A 26,718-nucleotide genomic window follows, 5' to 3' on the forward strand; every position below is an offset into this window, starting at 1 on the left:
AAAAATAATAATAAGTTTATGTAAATGGGTAGATATTTATGAAGTAAGATTTAAATTTCTGATTTTAAGATAAGTTTTAGAATTTTATTTTGCATAATATTTAATAGCTTTAAAACAAGTAGAGAAAAAAAGAATGATAAGACATTAAATTTATTAAGAAAACTGTTTAGCCTTGGATAAGCTTTATCACATATATGTGATAAAGGTTTTTCATATATATATATATATATATATATATATATATATATATATATATATAAGGCAACACACTGTGGGCTGCATTCAAACTACAACAACTGCTGATATTAATATGACAAAGTAAAATTTTACATTAATATAAAGTTTACATGTTTTATTTTAAAAAAAACCTACAATCAATGTTTAATAACAATTTAATAAGCTTCATAATAATTACAAATAAATATATATTCTGATTTTTGCAATTCTTTCATGTAGGTAATTTTCACCTCACTACATTCTGTAGGTATCTAAGCTTGTAAACATTCTGTGGGATGCATATCATTGACAGGATATTGACATTAACTAGGACTTTTCTTACCATTGTGTATATTTATATGTTGTGGTGTACACTAATATGAGCTCGACTTCTCTCTCTAGGTAGAATAATTCAACAAAGGATAAATTTTAAAATATCTATATATATTTATAGGCCTTTTGCTGTTTTGTACTGAAACATCCAATTATTCTATACACCACTCTTTATACCCAAATGCAAATGAAAAAAGAGTAAGGACATAGCAAGAGACATGCACATAATGTGGTCAGATTTAAAATGTTTTGCTTGTTTTAACAAATGTTTAAATGAAGACATACTTAAGAAATAACTACTCTGTTAACAGATACCGCCAATAAGTCAGTGCATAACTGTTGACTTACACAGAATTTATAACTTTCTTAAAATCTAACTATTTAATGTAATCTTAGACATTATGACTGAGAATGTGACAATTTAAATCGAGGTAATACATAAGCACTCTATCAAATGCAATTATTTTTAATGACCTAAGCTATGTGTAATAACAGGACGCATGCTCCTGGTCATAATTGGATAAGACACCAAGGAAGTTGACTGTGCACTCATAGTAATGATGTTTTGGCGCATACTTGGTGAGAGGGATACTGCTGGTATAGCCTGGTCCATGGACACTGGAACAGTAGCTATTGAAACTGGCCCTTGGCCCAAGGTTACAGGAACTACTGGAGCTAAACTTTGGGGCGCTGCTGCAGCAGCAACTGCAAGTTCAGGAGCAATGCGCTGTGGTGGTAGCGTAGTTTGCGCTGCAGCAACACCTAAGTCGCCGGTGTTCATAGTAAGCTGGGTAATGGTAGGAGGGATAGATGCGACAGTGGGAGGAATTGTGTGGGGAATCAAGGGCTGAGAAACAGGGGATACAGTAGTAGTCTGCTTGCTTAAGCGCAGCTGAGCATTCTGATCCAAAAGAAATTCATTTGTTGCTGTCAGATCTGCGACCTGTTTTCTTAGTTCTTCAATTTTTCTATGCAGCATTGCATTTTCTTCCTCTAGCATGCGAAAAGGTGAAGATGCTAAAATGTGATGATCTGTATGATGTGAAGCATATCGACTTCCAAATGCCAGACGTTTTGTCTGAGGTGAAAAATTACAAAAACCTCCATAATGATCAAAATAATCTGGCCTATCTCTCTTTAGGGAAGAAGCATCACGACCTGTTTCTAATTCATATTCTGCAGCAGACATATGCCGAAATCTGCAATGACCCCCACGACGACATTCGCCTTTCAAATAATCCTTACAAACTGGAATCTCTCCCTTGAGTAAACTAGAAACATTTTCCAGAACACCTGGAGGGAAAAGTCCAGTAGCTCTGAAGTGTTCTTCTTCTTGCTTAGTACAATGCAAAAATTTGCAATTTGGCCTGCGACATTCTTTATTTTGAAAATCATGGCAGAATACATACTCAACTTTTCTAGCTAGCTCTTCTGCTTCACGTAGGTCTGGATGTCTGTACTTGCACTGCTTTCCCCTCTTGCAAACATTACGCAGAAAATCTCTACATACATCATCATCAACATTGTTCACTCCATTGGTAGCCATTTTTAAATATATATGCTAGAGAAATTTTGTATGTGTTTAAAGCTCTCACCTGTTTTATTACACTACCAAAACTTCAGTAAGACTGATGTTTAAATTTATGAGCAATATTTAGCAGATGCCAAGCAACAAGATTTTTCTTTATATTCCAGCAGAATGTAATATGGTCGCCAGCAACGCAATGCAACTGCAAAGGAAATAAGTATACTGTTAGAGGGGCAAGCATTGGCAACATTCTAATTACTGCATAAAATTCCAAGACATACAAATAAATACTAGAAGCAATTAAAAACCATAGACCTTTGTACAACAAACTATATTCTCAAGCTACAGTATTTTAATGTTCAACAACACTACTTCAGTTTGCAAACTGACACTTGCTATTTTGCTAATTTTTCCCCTCTCCATAAAACTGTGAACAGTCATTTAGTCAAATACAATTGTTTCACCTGAGCAACCACCAATCAAACATCATAGATAGTTGTGTTTAACTCCATATGTATTTCTTCAAACATGATACAATATAATAAAACCCAATAAATAGATGCAGTGAGCTTCCTGCTATCACGGCATATTGTTCTAATGTCTTTCACAAGTGATCTATTTTCCGAGTAATAAGTTACAAAATATTTAAGTTGTAATACATAATTATTTAATGCATGTGAGTATTTTTGTTGGTAATTTTGCATTTTTTAGTTCACCTTTACAGTATATTGATTTATGCATTTTCCTGCTACTCTTCATTAAAAAGGAAGATTCCCATTAATTTCCACTTCATGACATTCAGGGATCAACAGTTTAATTTTTTGTAGATCTTCTGAAAGGCTTAAATACAGAGATGCATATCTTCTGAATTTAGTTCATGTAGCTATTATTGTTAAATATATGATACAAGACAGTGCTTCTCAATCTATAAAACATGATAGGATTTTTCATTAAATTTCCCTGAATGTGTGCAAAACAGTTTAAGGGAGAGAAAAATCACTAAATGTAAAACATAAATTGAACCAGTTTCTTATTTGTTAATAAATTCTAAATGCATAGATCCATAATGCATAGTATTAAACACACCCAAAAGGATGTGCTTTGCATTATGGGATACAAAGACAATTAATGTCAAGTCATTAGCCTCTATTATACAGGTAGCTTAGTCATGAAGAAACTTCAAATGAAAACTTTGATTATACTTGGATAAAGGATTAAACAAGAATATAATTTTATTTGTTTTAATTTTAATATAATTGAGTTATAACCAAACATAACTCAATGAATAATCACTCTTTCAAAGTACGGGTAACCCTCATATAACGCGGATGTTAGGTTCCATAGAAATGCTGTGTTATATAAATCGCATTATGTGAGATTCAGATCACATAGAAAAAGTAGGGTTATGTTCTGAAATCGTTTTTTTTTTTTTTTAAATTATATAAACAACGACATACCCAACAAAAAAATATTTTTCTTTAAATTCAGGTAATTCATGTAAGTTAAGAAAACATATAAACTATGAAACAAATACATAGAATATACAAGTATCCCTCGATTAACGCGGTTAATTAATCCCTCGATGTTATCGCGTTAATCAAATCTAATAATCAATGGTAAAAAGTACAATTCGTCCCTGATTGATTACTGTACTAATAGTTCGTTTTATATGGTACGCTTTTAGGAAAGATAAAAAATTAATGCAAAGTAAATGTTTAATAAATACTTGTACCTATATTAGTTACTGCAATTTTTTTAATCAAAAGAAGTTATAAAGAGTCGTTTGAACAGGTTTAGTTTTTTTCTCATCGGCATAAATTCTACGATAACAAGCAAAATGACTCTCTAAACTTGGGCAAACAAGCATTCTTCGATTAACATCTGGATCCATATCCATTACTTGCTGCTTAAGCAATTCTAAACTGCGAAATATTCCATCCAGTTCTTTGACTGTTATTTCCTTTAGAACCTCATTTTCACATTCCATTTGTTCGTTGTCTTAAAATGTGCGTTGTTCGATTTCAAGAAGATCGTTGTCACTGAAATCTTTTGAATTTGAATCCAATAATTCTTTAACATCTTCTGCATCAACACCATCAAAACCGAGGTTTTCACCAATTGCAACAATTTCTTTGACCACGTTGTTCACAGGATTTTGAAAACAACCTAAGTCATTAGCGCATTCTGGCAGAAGGTTTTTCCAAACAGCTTTCATGCAACTAGAAGATATTTGCTCCCACGAGTCACGAATGTTCTCAATTACGTGTTTAATGTTAAATTTTTTCCAAAATTCGTGGAGCATAATCACATTTTCTCCTGTTGTTGTTTCTACTGCCTTTGAGAATGTCTTTTTAAGAAAATAGGCTCTGAACGTTGCAATGACGCCCATGTCCATGGGTTGTAGCAATGATGTCGTATTTGGTGGGAAAAATAAAACTTTCACATTCTCACACAGATCATTAAGAGAATTTGGATGACCGGGTGCATTGTCTAAAAGCAAAAGAGCTTTGAAAGCCAAGTTATTTCTCTTGCAATAAGTTTCAATTGCCAGGCAAAAATAAGACTTAAACCAATCTTCGAATAGACTTTGGTTAACCCAAGCCTTCTGATTCGTCCGCCAAATTACAGGTAAAGAGTTCTTGTTACATCCTTTTATTTAAAGCCCTTGGGTTCTGAGTTCGACAGACAAGCAGCGGCTTCAATTTAAAATCTCCATTAGCATTCCAAGCATAAGAGTTAAGCGATCTTTTGATACTTTATAGCCAGGCTGCACTGCTTCTTTTTTTGATATAAAAGTTCTAGATGGCATTTTTTTCCAATAGAGTCCAGTTTCATCTATATTGAAAATTTGGCAGTAATCGTAATCATTTTCATCGATAATTTTCTGCAGCATCTTCATCGGCAGTTGCAGCTTCACCTGTTATTTTCACATTCTTGAGTCCAGCTCTAGATTTAAAATTTTCAAGCCAGCCTTTACTAGCTGAGAATTTTGAATAGTCTTCTTTATATTTAGTCTCTTTAAGTCTTGAAAACAGGCTTAGAGCTTTGGCCGTGATATTATAGGCACTAACTGGAATTCTCTTTTGATTGCAGTCTTCCAGCCAAATAATCAACAGATCTTCCATTTCAACCATTATAGCAATCCGGTTACGTGTGCATTGCATACTTGCAGATGTAGATGCTACCTTATCTTGCTCGCAATGCTCATCAGCTTTGGATAAAATAGTCCATATTGTAGACTCGTTAAAACCAAATTCGCATCTGATCTTACTTTTACTTTCACCATGTTTAAATCTTTTAATTATATAAAGTTTTGTATCTAAGGTAATTACCTTCTTCTTTTTTTCACTTAATGACCCGGTTGTGGGATTGCTCTTATTCTTCGACATGATCAATGGGCTGTAAAATTTACGAAGAATGTAATTTGTAAATACATACAACAGAACAACTGGAGCTTGTAACGCACCCACTCTTAATGCTAGCAGCGAAGTAACTGGCTGGCACTCAGCCTTGTGGCATGATTTTCACCCGTTGTTGTTTCAACTGCCTTTGAGCATGTCTTTTTAAAAAAATAGACTCTGAAAGTTGCAATGACTCCCATGTCCATAGGTTGTATTTGGTGGGAAAAATAAAACTTTCACATGCTCAAACAGATCATTAAGAGAATTTGGATGACCACGAGGCTAGCAGCCTCGTGGCGTGAGCATGATTTTGTGTGGAAAATTTAAAGGTGTGTTAATTAAAACTCTTGCTGCATATATCAAGGGATTGGCACAATTAATTTCGCCATGATAATCAAATCCGTGTTACGCAAGGGATACCTGTATAAAATTATAAAAATTACAAATTGTACGTAAACTTCATTGCACATAATGCATAATTGTTTTAGGCAAAATAAATAAAGTGCATATTTAATCATCATCACTGTCTTCAAAACTAACATTTCATAGATGTTCTTCATTTAAGAGTAGCCGGATGTCGTCATCACTTGAAATCTCTTGGACGTCATTTGTATAATTCTCATTGCATATTTCGGCTGGTTTAGTTATCAAGAAGTCAGTAATAAGACCTTAGTTACAACTATGCTGCAATTTTTTTTATTACGTTTATAACATGGAGCTAAACAAATATCCAATTTGCCAAGTCCAGTTCTTCTGCTAATTTCTTTAAACTGAATTCTTTAACAGATTCATCACAATCAGAATCTTTCGCAGAACTATTCCCACCATTTGGTTCAATGTCATCTATTAATTGTACCAGTTCCTACCTCATTTAAATCTATTTCCCCCTCAATTAATTCAATAATTTCGTTTTCAACCATATCACAAAAGCCCTCTAAGTGGCCATTACTATAAAAATAAATTTTTACATAAAAAAGCATTACATATTAATTATGTAACTCACCAGAAAATAAAGTGCTCAGCTTGAGATTAACACACTTATGATTTTTAATGCGCTTTCCTGGCAGAAAACTATGACAATTTTCAACAATAGACATTTTATACGGTAACCAATTGACGAAAATGCGTACTAAAGGGGTTATTTCCCCTAATATAAATTCAGTGCTTATAACTGCATGCGTGATACAAGCAGGACAAATTTAACGAAGATAAAATTTGATTTTCAAGTCGCACAGTGAAAAATATATGAAAAGATAAAGGGTTACTACAATTTGTAAACCGTATTATATCGAAACTGCATTGGATAAGTACCATGTTGAACAGGTTACTACAATTTGTAGACTGCCTTGTATAAGTACCATATTATACGAGGGCTACCTGTAATGTTATTCATTCATTCAAAAGGCTACAAATTTAGCCTAATGAATGAATTTTAGGCCTAAAAATTGGCTTCATTGCTAAAGCCTCAGGTTATAAGGCAAAATGAAATAACATTATTATGTGTGGATTGTGTAGAAGGAATGGATGTGCGTTTTTGGATGTGTGGAGTGAGTTTGAGGGAAAATTCGATTTATATAAGAGGGACGGCCTACACCTGAATGTGTTTGGTATCAGGAGTCTAGAAAAAAACTAATGGTATGAGACCTAACACAGAGAGTCAGGGAAACTAAATTATAAAGGGAGGAATGGTGAGAATGTGAGTGTAAGAGCAGCAACGTTACTTAACTGTATTAATGTGGAATGGAATGGGCTTTGTAATGGAAATGCTGACAAGGAGAAAATGATTTCGTCTTTGTGTTCATCCTGTTCAGACCTGTCAAACATGTGCAAAGTTGTCTACATGTATAAGGCATTAGAGAAGAATAGAGATCTGCAAGTTGTCCAACTGTGTCATGCAGACAAGCGTATACAAAGAACAGCAGGTAGATTATAATGTCTGTACACGATTGCTAGAGTATCAGAAACAAAGGGGTAGAGTTTGTTGCCTTGGTCAATATGTTCGGACCTCAGATTGTAGGCATTAGTGAGACCTGGCTATCAGAATCAGACATACTAACTGGTATCGAGTGTAAAGGGTACACTATTTTTAGGAGGGATAGAGAGGATAGGACATGCTACTAATGATATCGGATGACTTGAATCCAGTTAGAGTTGAGACCTACAATTGTAATACTACTATTAACAGTATTTCTTGTGGCAGTGAGTTTGAAGCCATATGGTGTGAGGGGGGAATCTAACAAGATCAATTACATAGTTGGGTGTTGTTACAGACCTGGTGGATCGGTTGCTAGTGATGAAGAAATGCATCATCAAATAGAAAATATGAGTGCGAAAAGAGTGCATAATCATCATGTGAGACTTTAATTATCCAAATATTAATTGGGTAGCAGTAGAATCTCAAGAGAAGAATGAAAATGCATTTATTGAGCTGTTGCAGGACAACTTCCTCAAGTAGCATGTGACAGAAGGAATTCAAGGTCAAAGAGTGTTAGATTTGATTATAGTGTCAGAAGGTGTTTCAGTTAAAGACAACTATTCTGCCTCCATTTGGTTACAGTGATCATGTGGTACTCACTTGGGAAGTGACTAAGTTTATGAATGTTCCATTCAGAAAAGCTTACATGCTGAACTACACAGCAGGAAATTATGACCAACTGAGGAGTATACCAAATTCAGTGGAATGGAATCAGTTGCTGGATGGGAAGAATATCAATAGTGCATGGAAGCATTTAAACAATACTTAAATGAGGCGTTATCAGAATGTGTCCAGAGAGTTCGAAGAATAAATAGGGTAGGAATCAAATGGATGTGTAATCTTATTAAGCAAGAGATTCGTAAGAAAAGAATGATGTGGAAGGAATACCGTGTGCATAAGGATGATGTCCATTATGAAAATTATAAGCAGCAGGCTAGAATAGTCACAAGTGTTGTACGGAAAGCAAAGGCTGAGTATGAAAAGAAACTGGCTCTGTATGCTAAAGACGATCCATAAGAATCCTATCAACATGCTGCAAAGTAAAAGAAAGAATAACTCTTCTAAATACATATGCCATGAGAGTTACAGATGCAGAAGAGGTTGTTCATCTAATGAGTACCCATTTAGTTAAAGCTATCAATCTGGTGTACACAACATTGGGCTCACTGCTACCTCTTCACTGGATGAAGAAACTCATCTGCATGAGGATGAGGTATTAGAGCTGTTGCACAAATTGAATATGAATTCAGCAATAGGGACTGATGGGTTATCAGCAGATGTGCTAAAAGAGCGTTCAGCTGAACTGGCCATTCCTTTGACAAGGCTGTTTAATACGAGTCTCAGAACAGGGAAGATTCCACAGGAGTGTAAAGAATGTTTGGTAATTCCATTGCACAAGGGTGGTGCAAAGACCAATGTATCCAACTATAGACCAATTAGTATCTCAGGAGTGGTGGTGAAGATTTTGGAAAAATTGGTTACGACTCGCATTCAGAAATGGGTTGACAGTAAATCACTACTTTGCAATGAACAGCACGGGTTTACTAAGAGAAGATCATGTTTTAGCAACTTGCTCACATGCTGTAATAATGTTACCATTGAACTAGACAAGGGGAATGGATACATCATGATATTTTTGGATTTTGCTAAGGCTTTTGACAGAATACAGCATGGTAGACTGTTCCACAAACTGAAGAATATGGGTTTGGATTATAAATTATTAACAGGATAAGATGATGGCTGACTGACAGATATCAGAAAAGGTATACGGGGGATGCGAGTGTGCAAGATTTAAGATAACCAGTTGTGTACCACAAGGATTAGTGCTTGGTCCACTGTTATTCAAGCTATGCACTAATGATATTGGTAAGGATTTGACAAGCAATATACAGCTATTTGCTGATGATGCAAAAGATAGGAAGGGTAATCAGGAATGCTGCTGATATGCAGTACTTACAGAATGATTTCAATAGGCTGAAAATGTGGGCATGGTAAAATGGGTGTCCGTTCAATGTCATTAAATGTAAAGTCATTCACTTCGGCAAGATTAGATATTGAATGTCGTATCATAATGGTGGGATTATGCTTGAAGAAATTGGTGAGGCCCATACAGGATTTCAATTTATGGAGGGTGGGAAAGGACAAGAGGGCATCCTTGGACACTGAGAATGAATGCCGCTAAGAAGGGGGTAAGGGCTAGATTTTTCTCTCATAGGGTGGTGCATGATTGGAATGAATTGCCATTGAATGTTGCGAGTGCAAGCAGTGTAAATGAATTCACAAATAAGTATGATAGCTGATGAGTGTAGTATGCGGACTCCCTCAACGAGTCCACATACTACACTACAACCTAGTGGTCTCTCTTAATAATAATTAATATTTTCAACTAATTTAATATAATTACTCAATAAACTAAAGGTTATCTATTTTATGGTATAGTAGACTGAAGAAGTTGATATTTATAATATTAGATGAAGCGAACATGTGTAATAAGATCTGCTATCTCTACCAACAAATCTGGAATAGAACAACATGCTTTGACTGCAAATCAGAACTAGATCAGGATGAACTTACATCAGCATTCCTTCATATAAATTTTTTTTTTTTTTTTTTCAAAAGATCAATGAAGAACTCTACATCACAATAACTGAATAAATTTGACATTCTTACAATATTTCAGATGTGGAAAGTAATCATCATGAATAAAGCTTTAATTTTCTGTGGGAGAAAAGGAGGAGGGGTTATCTCTAAGAGTTCTATTTTCAGAGAACATAGCTATATAGAAAACAGAAGTATGTTCTCTAAAAATCTAGGTGAATTAGATGCAAAAATAAATTTTAATCACAAATTCTCAGGTTTCATATAGATATATTTACATGATGAGATTGCTCAGAACTCCGTACATACACTGCTTGGAAAGAAGTCAACAGACACTCCTATGGGCAGAATCAATAATGATTGATACCATACTAAGAGAGAAGCACAGGGAGTCACTCTGCAAGTGCTACCTACAGTAGACAACCCACCATGCTCACGAAGCGTGACCGTAGGGTACTACAAAGGATAATATGTAAAAACCACCATTCATCAGTTCAATATGCAATGGGTTTTATTGATTATTCATCAATAATTCATTACTTTCTTCTTCCAAAAAGAGATAGAAGAAAAGTTTTATAATATTGATATGAATGAAGACTTGGATAAAAACTAACAAATAACGCCAGACAGATTGGGTAGAATTAACAAAAAAGGATGAAAGAAAATTTGAAGAAATCCTAAGCCTTATCAAAAAGAGAATAGAAATGAAAAGTGATATTGATAGGATAAATAGAATAAGATTCTCTGAACTATGTAAAACAATAAGGAAAAGGATGACACAAGAAATTAGAAACTTCAGGACAAGGAAAATCAGAATATAAAATAATTATCTAAAAGGAGTGAAAAAGAGTTGTCCACAGGACAAAATAAATTAATAGCTTTAAAGATGAAAATAAAGTACTAATTAAGAACAGATCATAAGAAGAACAGAATCCTTCTATGCCAAATTATATGTTAATTCCCAAAACTGAAACCATAAAAACAAACATGAAATACTCCAAATGGAAGAGGAAGAAATATGCCCTGATGTTTTAAAAGAAGAAGTTCAGTATGCAATGGGTAGCATGAATAATGGAAAGACACCAGCTAAATATGAGATGTCAATAGAAGTTCTAAAAGCAGGTGGTGAACGAGTCATGTATATACCTTTTACCTAGAGCATCCATAGCTCAGTTGTATAGCCTTGTGAGAAGATTAGCAAGTAAGCCATTTACCAGTGCGCTCGCCCACGATAAAGGAAGTGGTTCTCGGAATTTCAAGGTAATCGTACCTATAGATGTTTGATAGTACAGTATTTTCAACTTTATATCTGATACAAAATATCACTCTGTTTAATTACAATCTAAAGTCAGCATGATAAAAGATTGCTCAGAACTCCGTACATACACTGCTTGGAAAGAAGTCAACAGACACTCCTATGGGCAGAATCGATAATGATTGATATTAAATGTGTTTGATGATTAAATGTGTAATGTCATGGCACATTCCTTGCCATTAAAGCTGATCGGTGGCGATGCAAGTTCGTCACTGGTTCATTTGCAATCAACAGCGAAGATCAGTTTAACAAGTAAGTAATTTTGAATTTCACTATCATCCAATTCAGAAAACATGAAAATGGAAAATAATAATGTTAAACCGGCCAAGTCAACCAAAAGTAATGGCGAAGGGAATTTATCACCGTTAGTGTAACGAAGTCAGTAAATTCTGGAATTAGTAATTTAGATCTTTTATAATCATTAAACCTACCCTTGGAATGGACTGGTCAAAGACAGTTATCTTGAAATGTGACCCCTAAGTTTGGTCCTTATACAGAGGAAGATATAATAAAGGGCTTGGGAAAGGAAGTAAAAGGAAGTGATGTATGGCACCTTGACCACTTGATGTATGTCTTTCTTCTATCCTTTAAAAATTAGCGTTTAAGGAATGGTTTACGAATATGGGCAACACTAAAGTGAGAAATGGAACGTGCGAAATTATTAACATAAATTCCCACAGGAAAGTAGAAATTCTCGTACACTGGATGCCACCGCACGTGCCAAACAAATTGGTTGCATTACATTTTGAAAAACATGGTAAAATAGAGTTTATAGGCAATATCGCTACGATAAAAATGATGATTGGGCACATGTTCTCAGCAATAAAAAGAAAGTTATTCTAGAATTAAACGAAGGAGTGAAAATTGAGGAAATTCCGTATGTTATCCGGGTAAAGAAGATAACTGGAATTGTGGTGATTCCAGGAAGCCCCCTGTCGTGGTTTAGGTGTAAGAAAATAGGTCATCTGAGAAGGCAATGTGTGGAACCAAAATGCAAGAATTGGAGAAGGAAGAGCACTATGTCCAATGCGGAAGCATCGGACATAGTGCTGATAATTGTACAGGAAGTACATATGCATCAGTTTTAAGGAGGAAAGTGGATGATCAGGAAATGAATGAAATAGAAGAACTGGAAGATGATGTGCAAGATAATGAAACAGCAATAAATCTACAGACACAAGAAGAAAGGATTCAGGATAAGAAAACAATATTACAGGAAGGTATTCAGATAAATACACATCCTGTGACAGAAAAACTACTGGGAAAAATGAAGAGAAAACTGAAGCAGAAGATGATAAAAGGTGTCCAGGTACACCGAAAGATGATGCCACAAAAGAACCGGAATCAACCATGACAAATGAAGTAAGCATTAAAAAACAAACTATAAAATACATGGAAAAAGAATCTGAACAAGAGATTGAGAAAATTGGAAAAACAGACGAAAGTATTAAAAAATGAAACACAAAATGTATAACTACTGTGGAGACAGAATCTGAACAGGAACAGAAAATGGAAATAAGTCAAATTGAGAAAAATGAAGAAACAACAGGTGTTCCGGAAACCAGTGGTAACATTAAAATGAAAAGAGAAATAAAGAAAATATCCCCGGTGGAAACGAGTGGCCTTTGTAACCCAAAATAGAGAAGGGTGAAAATAAAAGTCACTCCAAATATCACAAGAACAGGAAATAAAAAAGCAAGTAAGAAAAAAGAAATCTGTACAAATAATAATATAAACAACACACAGCATGAAAGTGATGAGCCTAAATTGTAATGGTCTAAATCATAAGGATACTCCAAATTTATTAGTAAACCAAATATTTAAATCCTTTCCAGATATTATAATGCTACAAGAAACAAAAATTTGCTCTATAGAACCCATTCAAAATTTTGAAAAAAGAATAACTGCCCATTCTTAACCCACGAATCTGCAAATAATAATAATAGTGGTGGACTGATAACTCTAATAAAACGCACCCCAGACATTTTCAGTTACTTTCTCATGAGGTACCCATAAGGCATAAAGTTTTAGAAACAGATATAATAGTAGAAAACAAAGTATGCACCCTTGTTAATGTATATGGACCAACAAAACATGAAGAAAAAAAATATTTTGGAAACAAATGAAACATCATCTATTGCAAAAAAACATTGCCATAGTAGCAGGGGACATGAATTTGATAGAAAATAAGTTAAAAGATCAAGAGAAAATAACTGAAGTACCACAAAAGGAATACACTAACATCTTTAAAGACTGTGGACTTACTGATGGTTTCAGGTTTTTATATCCAATGAAAAAAGAATTTGCCCACTTCGCTCTGGGCAATGCATCTAGAATAGACAGAATTTACCTTCCAATCCATCAAGGAATAACCATAAAGAATGTTAAACATACTCCAGTCGTATTCAGTGATCACCACATAGTAGAGGCTAAACTTCAGTATCCCCAGAAAGAAAAATTAAAAACATTTATTAATTGAAACTTTCCATTATGGAAATTCAATGAAAAGCTATCAGAGGAAAGGGAATTTAATACGGAAGTAGAAAATATAGTAGTATAAGCTGAAAAATATGAAAACGCAATCAGTGCATGGAAAATATTTAAATTAAACACTAAAAAGACAGCTATTCAAATAGGAAGTAGAATAAAGAATCAGCAAAAGAGAGAACAGGAAGATCTTAAAAAGTTATCTAGCTTATACTACTCAGACAGAACAGACAGACAAGTAAAAGCAGAAATAAATCGATTAAAAAATAAAATAAAATAAAATAATTACAATACAAGGAAATAGAAGGTGCATGGCTACAGGCATGTTTAAAAGCTGTAGAAAATGATGAAGGCAAAACATCCACTGCCTGGCTGTTTGAAAGAGACAGCAACAAAAGAAGAAGGATAAAGGCTCTGCATTATGAAGGGGAAACATTGCAAGAAGATGCAGGCTTACTGAGGGTTTCCCACAAACACTTTACAGTTCTATTCACACGAAAAGAAAGTGATACCATTGAATAAATTCATGTCATTTCTATCCAAGATAACTAAAATGGAGGCTGAAGAGATTGATGCCCCCATTACAATATCGGAATGCAAAAATACAATAAAGCATCTCCCGGAGCAGATGGTTTAACTGGCGAATTCTACAAAAGATACTTTCAACAGCTCGAAAACTTGTTTATGAGGATGATTAAATGAATGTTAGAAACACAGGCAAAACCAGAAAACTTCAACAGTGGATAGATCACATTAACACGAAAAGTTTCTGATCCAGAAAAACTGAAAGATATAAAAAAATGGAGAGGTATAACATTGTTAAACACTGATTATAAAATAATCTCAAAAATCCTAACAAACAGAATACAGAGATGTCTACAGAAACTTGTATCGCCTAATCGAGCATGCACAGTTAAAGGAAGAAATATTACAGATACCATAACACATCCCAGATGTATATACGAATACTATCAGTTGACCAACAGACCATGCATATTACTAAGTTTAGACATAGAAAGAGCTTTTGACACAGTGAGTCATGAATACATCTTTGAAGTAGCAAAAGTATTAGGATTTGGAGCAAACTTTAGGAACTGGTTAAAAAAAGTTTTATGAAAATGCACAAAGTCGTATAATCATAAACAAAAAACTCTCCACACCTGTCCAAATCAATTGTTCCACACAACAAGGGGACCCCCTCTCTATGGCCCTATTTGTACTAGCACTTGAACCACTATTTAGAGCAATCAACACAAATAAAAACAAATTCAAGGAACAAACATTCATGGAGAAAGCGACGCAGAATTGCTAGCTTATGCAGACGACATAACACTCACACTAGAAAATGAAAAATCCATGGAGGAAACAATAAAAATATTCGACTCCTGTGCAAAGGCCTCAGCTCTCAGGGTGAACGTGCCGAAGTCTTGTTGTTTGGTGGTCAGCGACTGGAAAAAGGAACCAAAAATACCAGCCGGAATGTTGAGAAAAAACTACTTGCCAGTATTAGGAATAAAAATTGGAGGCATAGACACATATGTAGATCAATGGAAAGAGTTGTATGAAGCCATATTTAAAAAAATTAATAATATGTGAATTAGACACCTTTCCATGAAAGGCAAAGCTAGGATTTGCAATATGTACTTAGCCTCCAGACTGTGGTACAAAAACATAACATTCCATACCAAGGACAGTGGGCGGATAAAATTCACAGGCTCTTTGCAACATACATATGGGGGTTCACAATATGAACCAATGTGCCGTACAAGTCTTTAATGAAATGAAGCTGGAGGTCTCGGCCTAGTTAACATACACGTAAAGACCTTGATTATCAGAGCCATAATAACTGCAGTAAAAGTACATAATAAATCATACCACGGATACACAAATGCTTTTCTACAAAAGTGCCTCCCTCACAAGGTCATTAGCTCTCTTCTATCGATCAAAAAGAGACCACCAAGAATGTTCGTCGAAATGGCTGAAGGATACCGGTTTATAGAAGAAAATTATGGCATTGAGAAATCACTATACGAAAACAAGAGCAATATATGCAAAGCTAACTAGAACAATTTTTCCAATACCTCAGCATCGAGAACAAAAAAGAGGGGAGATCAAACTAAGCTTAGTGTTAAGCAATATATTTCTTCTTCCAATAATTCCATTCTACAAAACCTTTTTCTTTAAAGTTCATCATGTGTTTTCCAACCAAAATGTGGGTTGTAGCAAAAGGAATACCACTAGATGGTCTTGCACCTGTCAATTCTGTAAAGAGCCAGAAACACTTTATCACATGATTTATTGTAAAAAAAGCAGAAGAAATCTGGAGCCTTGTGAAACAATCGATGGCACAGAATCAAATAATTAACGAAAATCTAATCTTTTTAAACGAGAAAAATTTAAGCAGAGTACAAACAATCATAATTATTATAACAATGTATACTATCTGGACATACAGGTGTATATATATATATATATATATGTGTGTGTGTTAAAGATACCAAGTTATTTTAAATATAAACCTGGTTTTTTTTACTCCATTTCCCAAGTAAGTAAACAGACAAGTCATTCAAGTTTGTGCCTGCAAGTGTTGCAAGTCTAGCTGACCCTGCACGTAGTGCAAGTCCAAGGCAACTCGTGGTAAAGGTAGAATAAGCTCTGATCACTATTCTTAATATTTATCCTTAATGCAAAGCACATCTCCTGGAGGAGATGTATGATGCTATGTATTAAAGGCAAGGGGCCACTACCCAGACCAGTTTCGACCTTTATTGAGGTCTCATCAATGGAAGCCAGGCTAAGAAATTCTAAGTTTTAAGTAATACAGAGCTTATGAATATTTTACCAACACAAGTTACCATAAGGTGCTTTGACCTTATTAAATAAAAATCTCAGGATGGGAGATAGATGTAGAAAGTTTTTTACCTTGGGTATAATATATGTTAAAGATACCAAGTTATTTTAAATATAAACCTGGTTTTTTTACTCCATTTCCCAAGTAAGCAAACAGACAAGTCAGTCAAGTTTGTGCCTGCAAGTGTTGCAAGTCTAGCTGACCCTGCACGTAGTGCAAGTCCAAGGCAACTCGTGGTAAAGGTAGATAAGCTGTGATCACTATTCTTAATATTTACCCTTAATGCAAAGCACATCTCTGGTAACTTGGGTTGGTAAAATATTTATAAGCTCTGTATTACTTAAAACTTAGTATTTCTTAGCCTAGCTCCCATTGATGAGACCTCAATAAAGGTCGAAACCGGTCTGGGTAGTGGCCCCTTGCCTTTAATACATAGCATCATACATCTCCTCCAAGAGATGTGCTTTGCATTAAGGGTAAATATTAAGAATTGCGATCAGAGCTTATTCTACCTTTATCACGAGTTGCCTTGGACTTGCACTACGTGTAGGATCAGCTAGACTTGCAACACTTGCAGGTGCAAACTTGACTGACTTGTCTGTTTGCTTACTTGGGAAATGGAGTAAAAAAACCAGGTTTATATTTAAAATAACTTGGTATCTTTAACATATATTATACCCAAGGTAAAAAACTTTCTATATATATATATATATAATTTTTCTTCTTGTGTATGAGAGAGAGAGAGAGAGACAGGGCATCAATTATCAGGAATGCTAAGTGAACTTCAGGGATTTGAAATATGTAATCAAAAAATGGTGTGGTAAAATAGCTAACAATTAAAATTGTTAATAACAGTTATTTTAAATATAAATATAACCTGAATGTAACTATTCACTGTCAATGACTATGAGAAGTAAATTCACAAAATGAATTACTTGTAACAAATGGTAACACCCTTAAGGAGGTTAAAGCATATGCAAACATATGATGAATATATCTATCAATGATGTATCTATTTTTACTGCTATGTATTTATTTTTATTTGTATATTAAGAGTTAAACCTGAATGTAACTAATCATGAAATGTCATGTAACTGTTCACTGTTATATAATAGAGGAAGTAAATTCACAAAATGAATTAACTGTAACAAATGGTAATATCCCTAAGGAGGTTAAAATATATGTAATATTTGATGTATAGATCGATTTATGATGTGTTTATTTTTACTACAATACATTTATTTGTGATTAGTTTAATAACAGTAATACTAAGGTATTAAGAGTTAAAACCTGTACATAACTAATAATGTAATGTCATGTAACTGTTCACTGTTAATGACTATGAGAAGTAAATTCACAAAATGAATTACTTGTAACAAATATTAATTCCCTCAATGAGGGTAAAGCATATGTAAATATATGATGTATATATCCATTAATGATGTAAATATTTTACTACTATGTATTTATTTGTTATCATTTTAATAAAATATACTAGCTGTTGATATAGGCGGAGACCTTTGGTCAGAAAGACCTGGGTTCAATTCCCATCCATGATGTGAGGAACCTTTATCTGGTCTTGTCTCTTTCAATTAAAGGTGAATTAACTGGTATCATATAGAGGTAAAGAGTTTTTTCACCTAGAAACTCAGGTTTTTTTTTCCCCTCAGAACAGGCAAACTGGTCCCATGAACACACACGGATGACAGCATGAATACTTACAACAATATGTGGAAGAGATGGGGTCCTCACCACATGTTCTTATGCCTGTAGTCAATGATGAGTCACCTCATTGTAGCCAACTTCCTAGATAGGAGATGACACACAAATGGGAAGGAATACATTTTACCTAGGAGTTGGAATAATGTTGTTCTAACAAAGCAAACTAGATTTTTGCCAACTTCCAGAACAAGAAAGATTCATAGCACTACTGATCATATATATAAGAGAAATCATTGAAAAGACAAATGAACACCAAAAACACATAAGTCTTTAATTTTGAAAAGGCATTTGATTCAATCTAAATGTTAGCTATTTTAGAAGCCCTAAAAAATCCAGGAATTGAAAAACTGCACTGATATACTTAGTCACATATAAAAATTCAACTGCATCTACAAAATCAGAAATACATGAAATTTCCTATAAAAAAAAAGGGGGGGGAGAGAGATGCCATTTCACTTAAATTATTTATAGCAGCCCTAGAAGAAATTCTAAAAAATCTGGAATGGAAAAAAAGAGAAATTATAGTAAATGGAAAAGAACTAAATCAACTATAATTTTGTTCTAAAATGGCATGGCTGTTTTAGAACTAATGATCAATGAATTGAATGCAGAAATGAAAAAGAAAGGATTAGTATAAAAAAGAAAAGGAAAAATAACATGTAATAAATACATAACCAAAAAGCCTGTATACATGAAACCACTGGAAATTGATATAGTAACCTCATATATTCATCTAGGATGAAAGATCACAGTAGAGATAAGTTGTGAAGAAGAATAAATTATACATGGAATAACTTGGTTGGGTAACCTTGAATATCCCAGAGATGTAAAAGGAGCTGTGAGAAGACTGAAGAGACAGTGGAAGGATGAGATGAAAGAGATGACTGGAATTCAGTGGCATAGAAAAGCTCAGAATAGGATTGAATAGAGGAGGCCTTCATCCAGCAGTGGACAGAAAATAGCTAATGATGACTAACTGCAGTGTGCCCTCCCTCCAGTCTCACTCTGTGTGTGGGGGGGGGGGGCTCTGAAGCAGTAATTTTGCTCCCCAATAATTAGACAGCTCTCCCAGTTCATCTGTAATCAAGTCAAAATGACATATGCCAACAGGATTTGGATGCTCACTCAGTGCTAAATGTTTGACAGGTATGCAACCTCTCCTGATTGGGATTTCAACATAAAATAGAAAATTAAGCTCATCAAAAATGGAAAGTAAATCATGATGGATGATTAAGAGAAAATTAACATATATGACAAATAATAAAATTAGTTTAATCCTTTATTCAAGTGTGAGCAAACAAAGTTTGTACCTGAAAGTATCTTCAGGACTGGGGTAAGGTGGTACAACCCAGGCAACTCGTTGCAAAGGTGGAGCAAGCTAACATCACTCCTATCTCAGTATCTCCCATAATGCAAAACACATCTCCTTGCGGATGTCTAATGTTATGCATTAAGGGAAGGGCCACTACCCAAACTAGTTTCGACCTTTATTGAGGTCTCTTCGGTGGGAGCCAGGCCCAAGTGGAGATACCAGGCAGAAGCATTAGCAAGGTCATCTCTAATTATAGGAGTTGCCAAATGGTGTGCCACCTTTTTATTAAATTACTGTGGATTTAGAGAAAGATGTTGAAAGTTTATTTTTCACTTGGTTAGACTATAATAAATTTAGTTTAATCCTTTATCCAAGTGTGAGCAAACAAAGTTTGCACCTGAAAGTATCTTCAGGACTGGGGTAAGGTGGTACAACTCCCACTGAAGAGACCTCAATAAAGGTCGAAACTAGTCTGGGTAGTGGCCCTTCCCTTAATGCATAACATTATACATATCCACAAGGAGATGTGTTTTGCATTATGGGAGATACTGAGATAGGAGTGATGTTAGCTTGCTCCAGCTTTGCAACGAGTTGTCCGGTGTTGTACCACCTTACCCCAGTCCTGAAGATACTTTCAGGTGCAAACTTTGTTTGCTCACACTTGGATAAAGGATTAAACTAAATTTATTATAGTCTAACCAAGTGAAAAATAAACTTTCAATATATGACAAATGTGCATAATTGTGGCAGCAATTATGATGAATGGATGCCTGTGCACTCATCTGTTCAGACATATTAAGTACGTGCATGCATGAACATCTGCATCTGAAAATCTGCAAGTTATCCAACTGGGTCATGCAGACTACAGAGGTGAGTACAATATTGCAGAAAATCATAAAAGCATCCATTTCATAATTACATTCTTGTATAGTGACACCATTTGTTATTTACAACTGAATTAAGAGCCATTTTTGGCAGATATAACATTCGACGGAATTGTAATGTCAGTATTAAACCACATAGAACAACTTGATAGTAAAAAATTTTATTCAGACAGCCAACTAGTTTTGTGAAATAACGGTTTCACATCATCAGGAAATAATAGTGAATAAAATTTTAAAAATTAAACTATAAACAGATAATGATCACAGTGTAAATATTTGAAGATATATATATATATATATATATATATATATATATATATATATATATATGTAATAAATTTTTTAACTTGGGGATATTGTATATTAGGATAACCAAGTTAAAAAATTTATTACATCTATATCTCCTCCAGAGATTTTTATTAAAAATAAAAACACCTTGTTGCAACTTCTATAGGTAAAGGTGATAAGGCTCCATATTACTAAAAAACCTTGGTATTTAGGGTCTAGCTACTCACTGAGGAGACCTCAAAAAAGGTTGAAACCGGTGTGGGTAGTGACCCCACCCATAATGCATTGCAGTATACATCTTCTAGTGAGATGTGCTTTACATTATGGAAAATACTAAGAATAGTGATCAGAGCTTTACCCACCTTTACAATGAGTTGCCATGGTGTTATACCATCTTTAGACTTGAACTTTGTTTCAGGCGCAAACTTAATTGTTTGCATACTTGGAATTAGGAGTTAAAATAACCAAGTTTATAAAATTACTTGGTTATCCTAATATATATATATATATATATATATATATATATATACACTAACAATGGAATGCACATGTGTGTGTACTAGGTAGACACTTGATGGTTGGCAGTATTATGCATGTCACTGGCTTCCATATGCCCTAAATGTTCTATGAGGACCATACTTGGTGTAATTTCATCACATCCTCATACCACAGAAGTCTTCATAATATGTAACCTTTTGTTTATCTTGCCACTAAGATGGAACAAATGAAGCGAGGCACAAATTTTAAGTCACCCTAAAAATACCTAATTTCATTAAATGTCATCAAGCCAGAGAAGAATGATTTCAAATGATTTTAAACTATAAAAATAGTTCCAATTTATCACTAAAAAAGCAAATGTTTGGCTATAAAAATGAAATTTCATAAGTTTAATAAAGAAATCTTATGAATCAGTTCTGAACCATATATTAGCAAACAAAAATTACTGTATTACAAGATCATATAGCCAAATATGATCTCTCTCAACTATCCATCCTTCAAATGAACAAACCCTTCAATTAATCGACCTTTGAAAGAATTAGTGTGTCAGCTGATTTCTTGAACAGCTTCATGTAACTGTACTTTCAGTTATCCAGCATTTCAATTACTACACTTGCAAATTGCTAACCCACAACAAATGGTTCCAAAATCAAAATTAAAAATATTTGAAAAATATTTTTCAAATATTTTTGAAGGGCAATCGTAAACCAAATTTCATAAATTCCATCCAGTCAGAGTTGATTTATTAATACTAGTTTGGATTATTTTGCCAATAAAAATGATCTGATAGGAACTAAAACTAAATCACATTGATAATTCACATAAGCATAATATTCAGCCACTCAATATCTAGTTCATACTACAAACTTTTCATCTCTGCTGATTGTTCTGTAGTACAAGCTGAAGAACCAATACCAGATATCTTGTGAGTTACAGTAATATATAACATCCAGCTATAAAAGAACACCATATAAAAAAGAGTGACTACACAAAAGAGATGTGCATAATAAACTTTTTGAAATGAAACACACTACAAAAACAAATTACTAACCACTATGCTGTTCAACTGTTTTAACATTCTTAAATAAAGTAGATTGCCTTAATTCTAATGGATCTGCTAGACTGGCATTGTTTTAAATTAGAATTCATAAATCAGGTTCAGAAATTTCAAGTCATATTATAAAAATAATTTATAAAATATTTTATAAAATTATATTTGAAATCTAAAAAAAAAAAAAAAAATTATCTTTATCCAATGACAAAAAATTAAATTAGCACTGCTAGTAACATTAATTTATAGCAGAGGTTCCTAAACATTTACAAATATCTTGATTTCCCCCCACAGACACACTCTTTAGACATTATAAAAATCTTTCAACAGTAGTTTAAATTGAGGTATAAGAGAGAGAATGGTGAGCAGGTAGATAACATGACGTCCTATATTAAGCTGCCAGAAAACTAGCCATTTGGCTTTTTATCTTAACTAACATGACGTCCTCTTAAAGATCTACTTTTACAGAGGATCTTTAAGCATGGCTTTGTTAAAAATAGGTCTCATTTAACCTATGCACACTTTATAACAGAGTGCCAGCAGAGTGGATAAGGATACACAATGATTCTTTTGGATTTTGCCAAGGCATATGAGAGAATTCCACACAGGAGGTATAAAAAAAGACTGGACTACTGCACAGATAGGGTTTCTTGGGGATGATGAGATGGAGAGATTTCAAAAGTCAGTGGCCAAAATAGTGGCAGGTCTATGGAATGCTCCTTATGAGGATAAGCTGAAGATTCGTGTTACAGATGCATAAGAATGCTTCACAGCTGGGGTAGTACCTGAGGGCACTGGTGTAATAAGAGCACCTGTGGCAGATCTTTTATCAATTATCAAAATTTCACACTATAAAAGGCACTCAGCTATGCATTTGCTAAGGATACTAAAATCTAGCTATGCTACCAGTTACAGAAATTGGTTGACAGGCAGAAAAGGGTATGTAATAGACATAAGTTACTCCCAGGAAAATGAGCAAGAATGTTGTTAGCAAAAGTATGAGAATTAGATATTTTGCTTGGAGGTGAATGATTAGAACAGGTTGCAAGTCTGTTTGGATGCCTAGTCAGTGAATGAGTTCAAAGTAAATTATGACAGAATGAGTCCCTGATTTCCTGGAGGTTCTTACATATAATAATAACAAATTATAATAAGAATCGGCCAGCAGTAACTAATTTCCTCTGGGTTGGAAATATGTGGATTCAAATCCTTTCTAGGACAACACCTTTCTTTCATAAGGCCTTTTCACTGAAAGTAAGTTGGCTGGTCTCATATGGAAGTGAAGGGATTTTTTTCTCACACAAATATTTTCTGCCATAACCAGCATTCATAGCAGATATATGTAGACAAGATAAGCATCTCAATCTTAATTAAATCACTAATTAAGCCAATGTGAGGTTGAATTACTTGACCATTATAGATAATTGAGCTTAGCAGACAAAGAGAAGATAAAATTTTATCTTTTTATTATTATTATTACGTGACACCTCCAGGGAGTCCAAAGACTCATCGAGAGAGCGAGAGAGGGAGGGAACCTACTCTACAACTCTGTATCCACCCAATTCTCCATGCCCACAGCAGGATTCGAACCCATAGCCTTTGGCTGGAAAGCAGATACACTAACCACTTGGCCAACCAGGCTGGCTTTTGAAATGTACGAATTATAAGGTTGCTTAAGGGTCAGAGCTATATAACTGGATGAGACCTCCACAAAGGCTCTTAAGGAAAGTGGAAAACTGATTAATGTTCAATCTGTACCTTGAGGTAGTGCACCCCCATTAGTCAGTATTCACTCAGATATTGAACAAAAACAGTGATGGGATGAAATGGGTTAGAACTTAGTCAAACTTAACACGTAATGGGTTTTTTCCTCCTGGAAACTCGGATATTTCATCCCCCATACAAACAAATCGGCCCTTCAGAACACACGCAATTTACATACAAAAATACTAGTTGTGGTGGTGGGCGGTAGATGGAGATGATTTGTAGTAGAGGTTCGGTGTAGTAGTTGAGACAGTTGTAGGTGTCCTCCTGCGATGAGTCTTCGGACTCCTTGGAGGTATCAGGAATAATAATAAAACTGTATTTTTTATTGACTTAAACCAGAAAAAAAAAACGATGGTGCAATATGATAAATTTCAGGCCAGCTGTGGTTTCACCAAGTTAAAAACAGACCCCACTGTTTTTCATCAGGGAACCAGGGCGAACAGTGAAAAGCAAGTTACTGGAACAAACTCAACATCAGCAGAACTGATGATAGGAACCATCATTGATACTCCATCGACATAAGGAGTATCAATGAAAAAGAAGTCAAACTGGCAGAAGAATCAGAGAAGCACCATTGGCATAATTAATATTACCAAAACAAAAACAGGCAAGACTGCCTTACAACCAGTAAATGAAAGAATAGTAAACCTGAAAAAAGAATGGTAAGGGCATGTTAACAAAATGCAAAAAGGCAGAATAATTATATAGAACCAAGTACTAGAAAAGCCAGTTGGCAGATCACAGGAGCAGTGGAGAGATAAACTGCAATCAACATTTTCACAATGTGTCTAAAACCTAAGACAGAAGAGATAAATCAGAAGATAGTAGTTTGGTAAGTTGGCCTATGTGTCAGATCTGATCAGATTTCCTAGAAATATCAAAGGAACATGAGTTTTTCAAATCCTTCTCATAGCTTGTGTTCAAGAAAGAGTAGTGACAACTAAAATATTGGATGTGTAATGAAAATAACAAAACCCATATTGCTGGTCAGTTAGCTGATGGATTTCAGATGGTAAAGAAGCAGACTGTTCACCTTCTTCATGATTTTTGAGAAAAATCGAAACTGAAATAAGAATAACTGAAGTTTAGTGGTTGACTTTTTTTTTTGAGAGGGGGGGGAGAAACAAATATTAACCTGTTTCCATGTGCTGTAGGGAAAGTAGCCTTCCCGTTGTGCTCCAAATTCTGGAGCACAAGGGAAGGGCTACTTTCAGGACCAGATAACTTTGTCCATGATATTGAAGGATGCTCCAATTTCTTTCTGAAAAAAGACTAGAGAAAGCTGTTCTCTATAATCTGGAAGATAACTGGCAATAGTTACCCATGCAGGAAATGGAGAAGAATGATAGTAAGAGGTCTGCCATATCTTTAGTTGATAATGATAGCAGATTTTCTTGTATCATCAAGATGATGAAGCATGTGCATGAAAGGAGAGACACTATACCCTAGCAATTAGTCCTGGCAATTTTCTTAATTTAATCCTTTCAAAATCAGATTTGGATTTTTTTTTTTCATTTGTTTGCTAGAATTTTAGAAATAAAATGTTTTGGTAATATTAAATTGACTAGGATGTCCTCATCTCAGTGAAATATAACAAGAAAAATCACTGTTTAAAGCATTGATTTAGGAGAATCTCATGGCTTGAGGTTTATATAGAGGAGAAAGAGCATGCACAAAAGAACTATGAAGCACTCTAGCTTGGTGAAGAAAATTGAAGCTACCAATGGTGACAGTAGTTGCCAGAGAGAACATTAGCTATCCAACTGCAATCAGTACAAGATAGATCATAAAACAGTAATTTAGTAATCAGGTTTTTGTACCACACAAGAACTGCCTGACTGGGTGACGTGTGGTGGTAGGACTATGTTTGGAGAGCTCCAAAAGCTAAATTATTTAGTTTTAAAAATATAGTGTTATCAGTTAAAAAATTGTGTTAGAATTAGACTGTACTGTGAAGTTAATTAGTTTGGCGTCTGGAGCATGCTTCATCTTCGATGGACTTATGACCATGTTTAAACTCATTTATCCAAAAATAAATAGTCTTTAATGCTGGTGCAGAGTCCCCATGAACTGCATCTAACTTGCCTTTGATCTGCGTGGCCATCCACTTCTTCAAATAAAAGTGTTTTATCACTGCACAAAACTCGTTTTTCTCCATTTTCATGAAAAATGCGAACATGGTCATTTTAAATGTTTGCCAAACGAGAACTATGCATTGCAGGTGGCTAAAATTTTGCCGGGGGTCATGAAAAAGATGATACATGCCAACACTGGTATGAATGAATGAACTGTGTCGCCATCTATTGGAAATTTACCAAAATTTTCAAACAACCCTCATATTAGAGCACAAAAGGGTAAGGTGAAAGAAATGATCGTAGTGGCTGGAACAAATGATTTAAAAGGAGAAATGTATGGCATGTGAGAGAACATGAAAGAATTACTGGAAGTAGCAAAAGAAAAAAGAGAGAGTTAAGACAGTGAGTCTGTTGCTG

General features: G+C 34.5%; 1 protein-coding gene across 1 annotated transcript in view; it reads right to left on the reverse strand.

The window, feature by feature from the left end:
• Positions 1-269: 269 nt before the first annotated feature.
• Positions 270-26,718, reverse strand: part of LOC150105648 (zinc finger CCCH domain-containing protein 10-like) — a 41,749-nt gene continuing 15,300 nt past the window's right edge. Inside the window, exon 2 of the mRNA XM_090394288.1 lies at positions 270-2,279. Coding sequence (XP_090250414.1) covers positions 1,016-2,095 — 1,080 coding nt within the window. The 5' untranslated portion in view covers positions 2,096-2,279 and the 3' untranslated portion in view covers positions 270-1,015. The remainder of the gene's footprint in view (positions 2,280-26,718) is intronic.

This window comes from Typopeltis vanoorti, chromosome 6 (genome assembly GCF_054136105.1).
Source record: "Typopeltis vanoorti isolate ZY-2024b chromosome 6, IOZ_Tvanoo_1.0, whole genome shotgun sequence".
Lineage (NCBI taxonomy): Eukaryota > Metazoa > Arthropoda > Arachnida > Uropygi > Thelyphonidae > Typopeltis > Typopeltis vanoorti.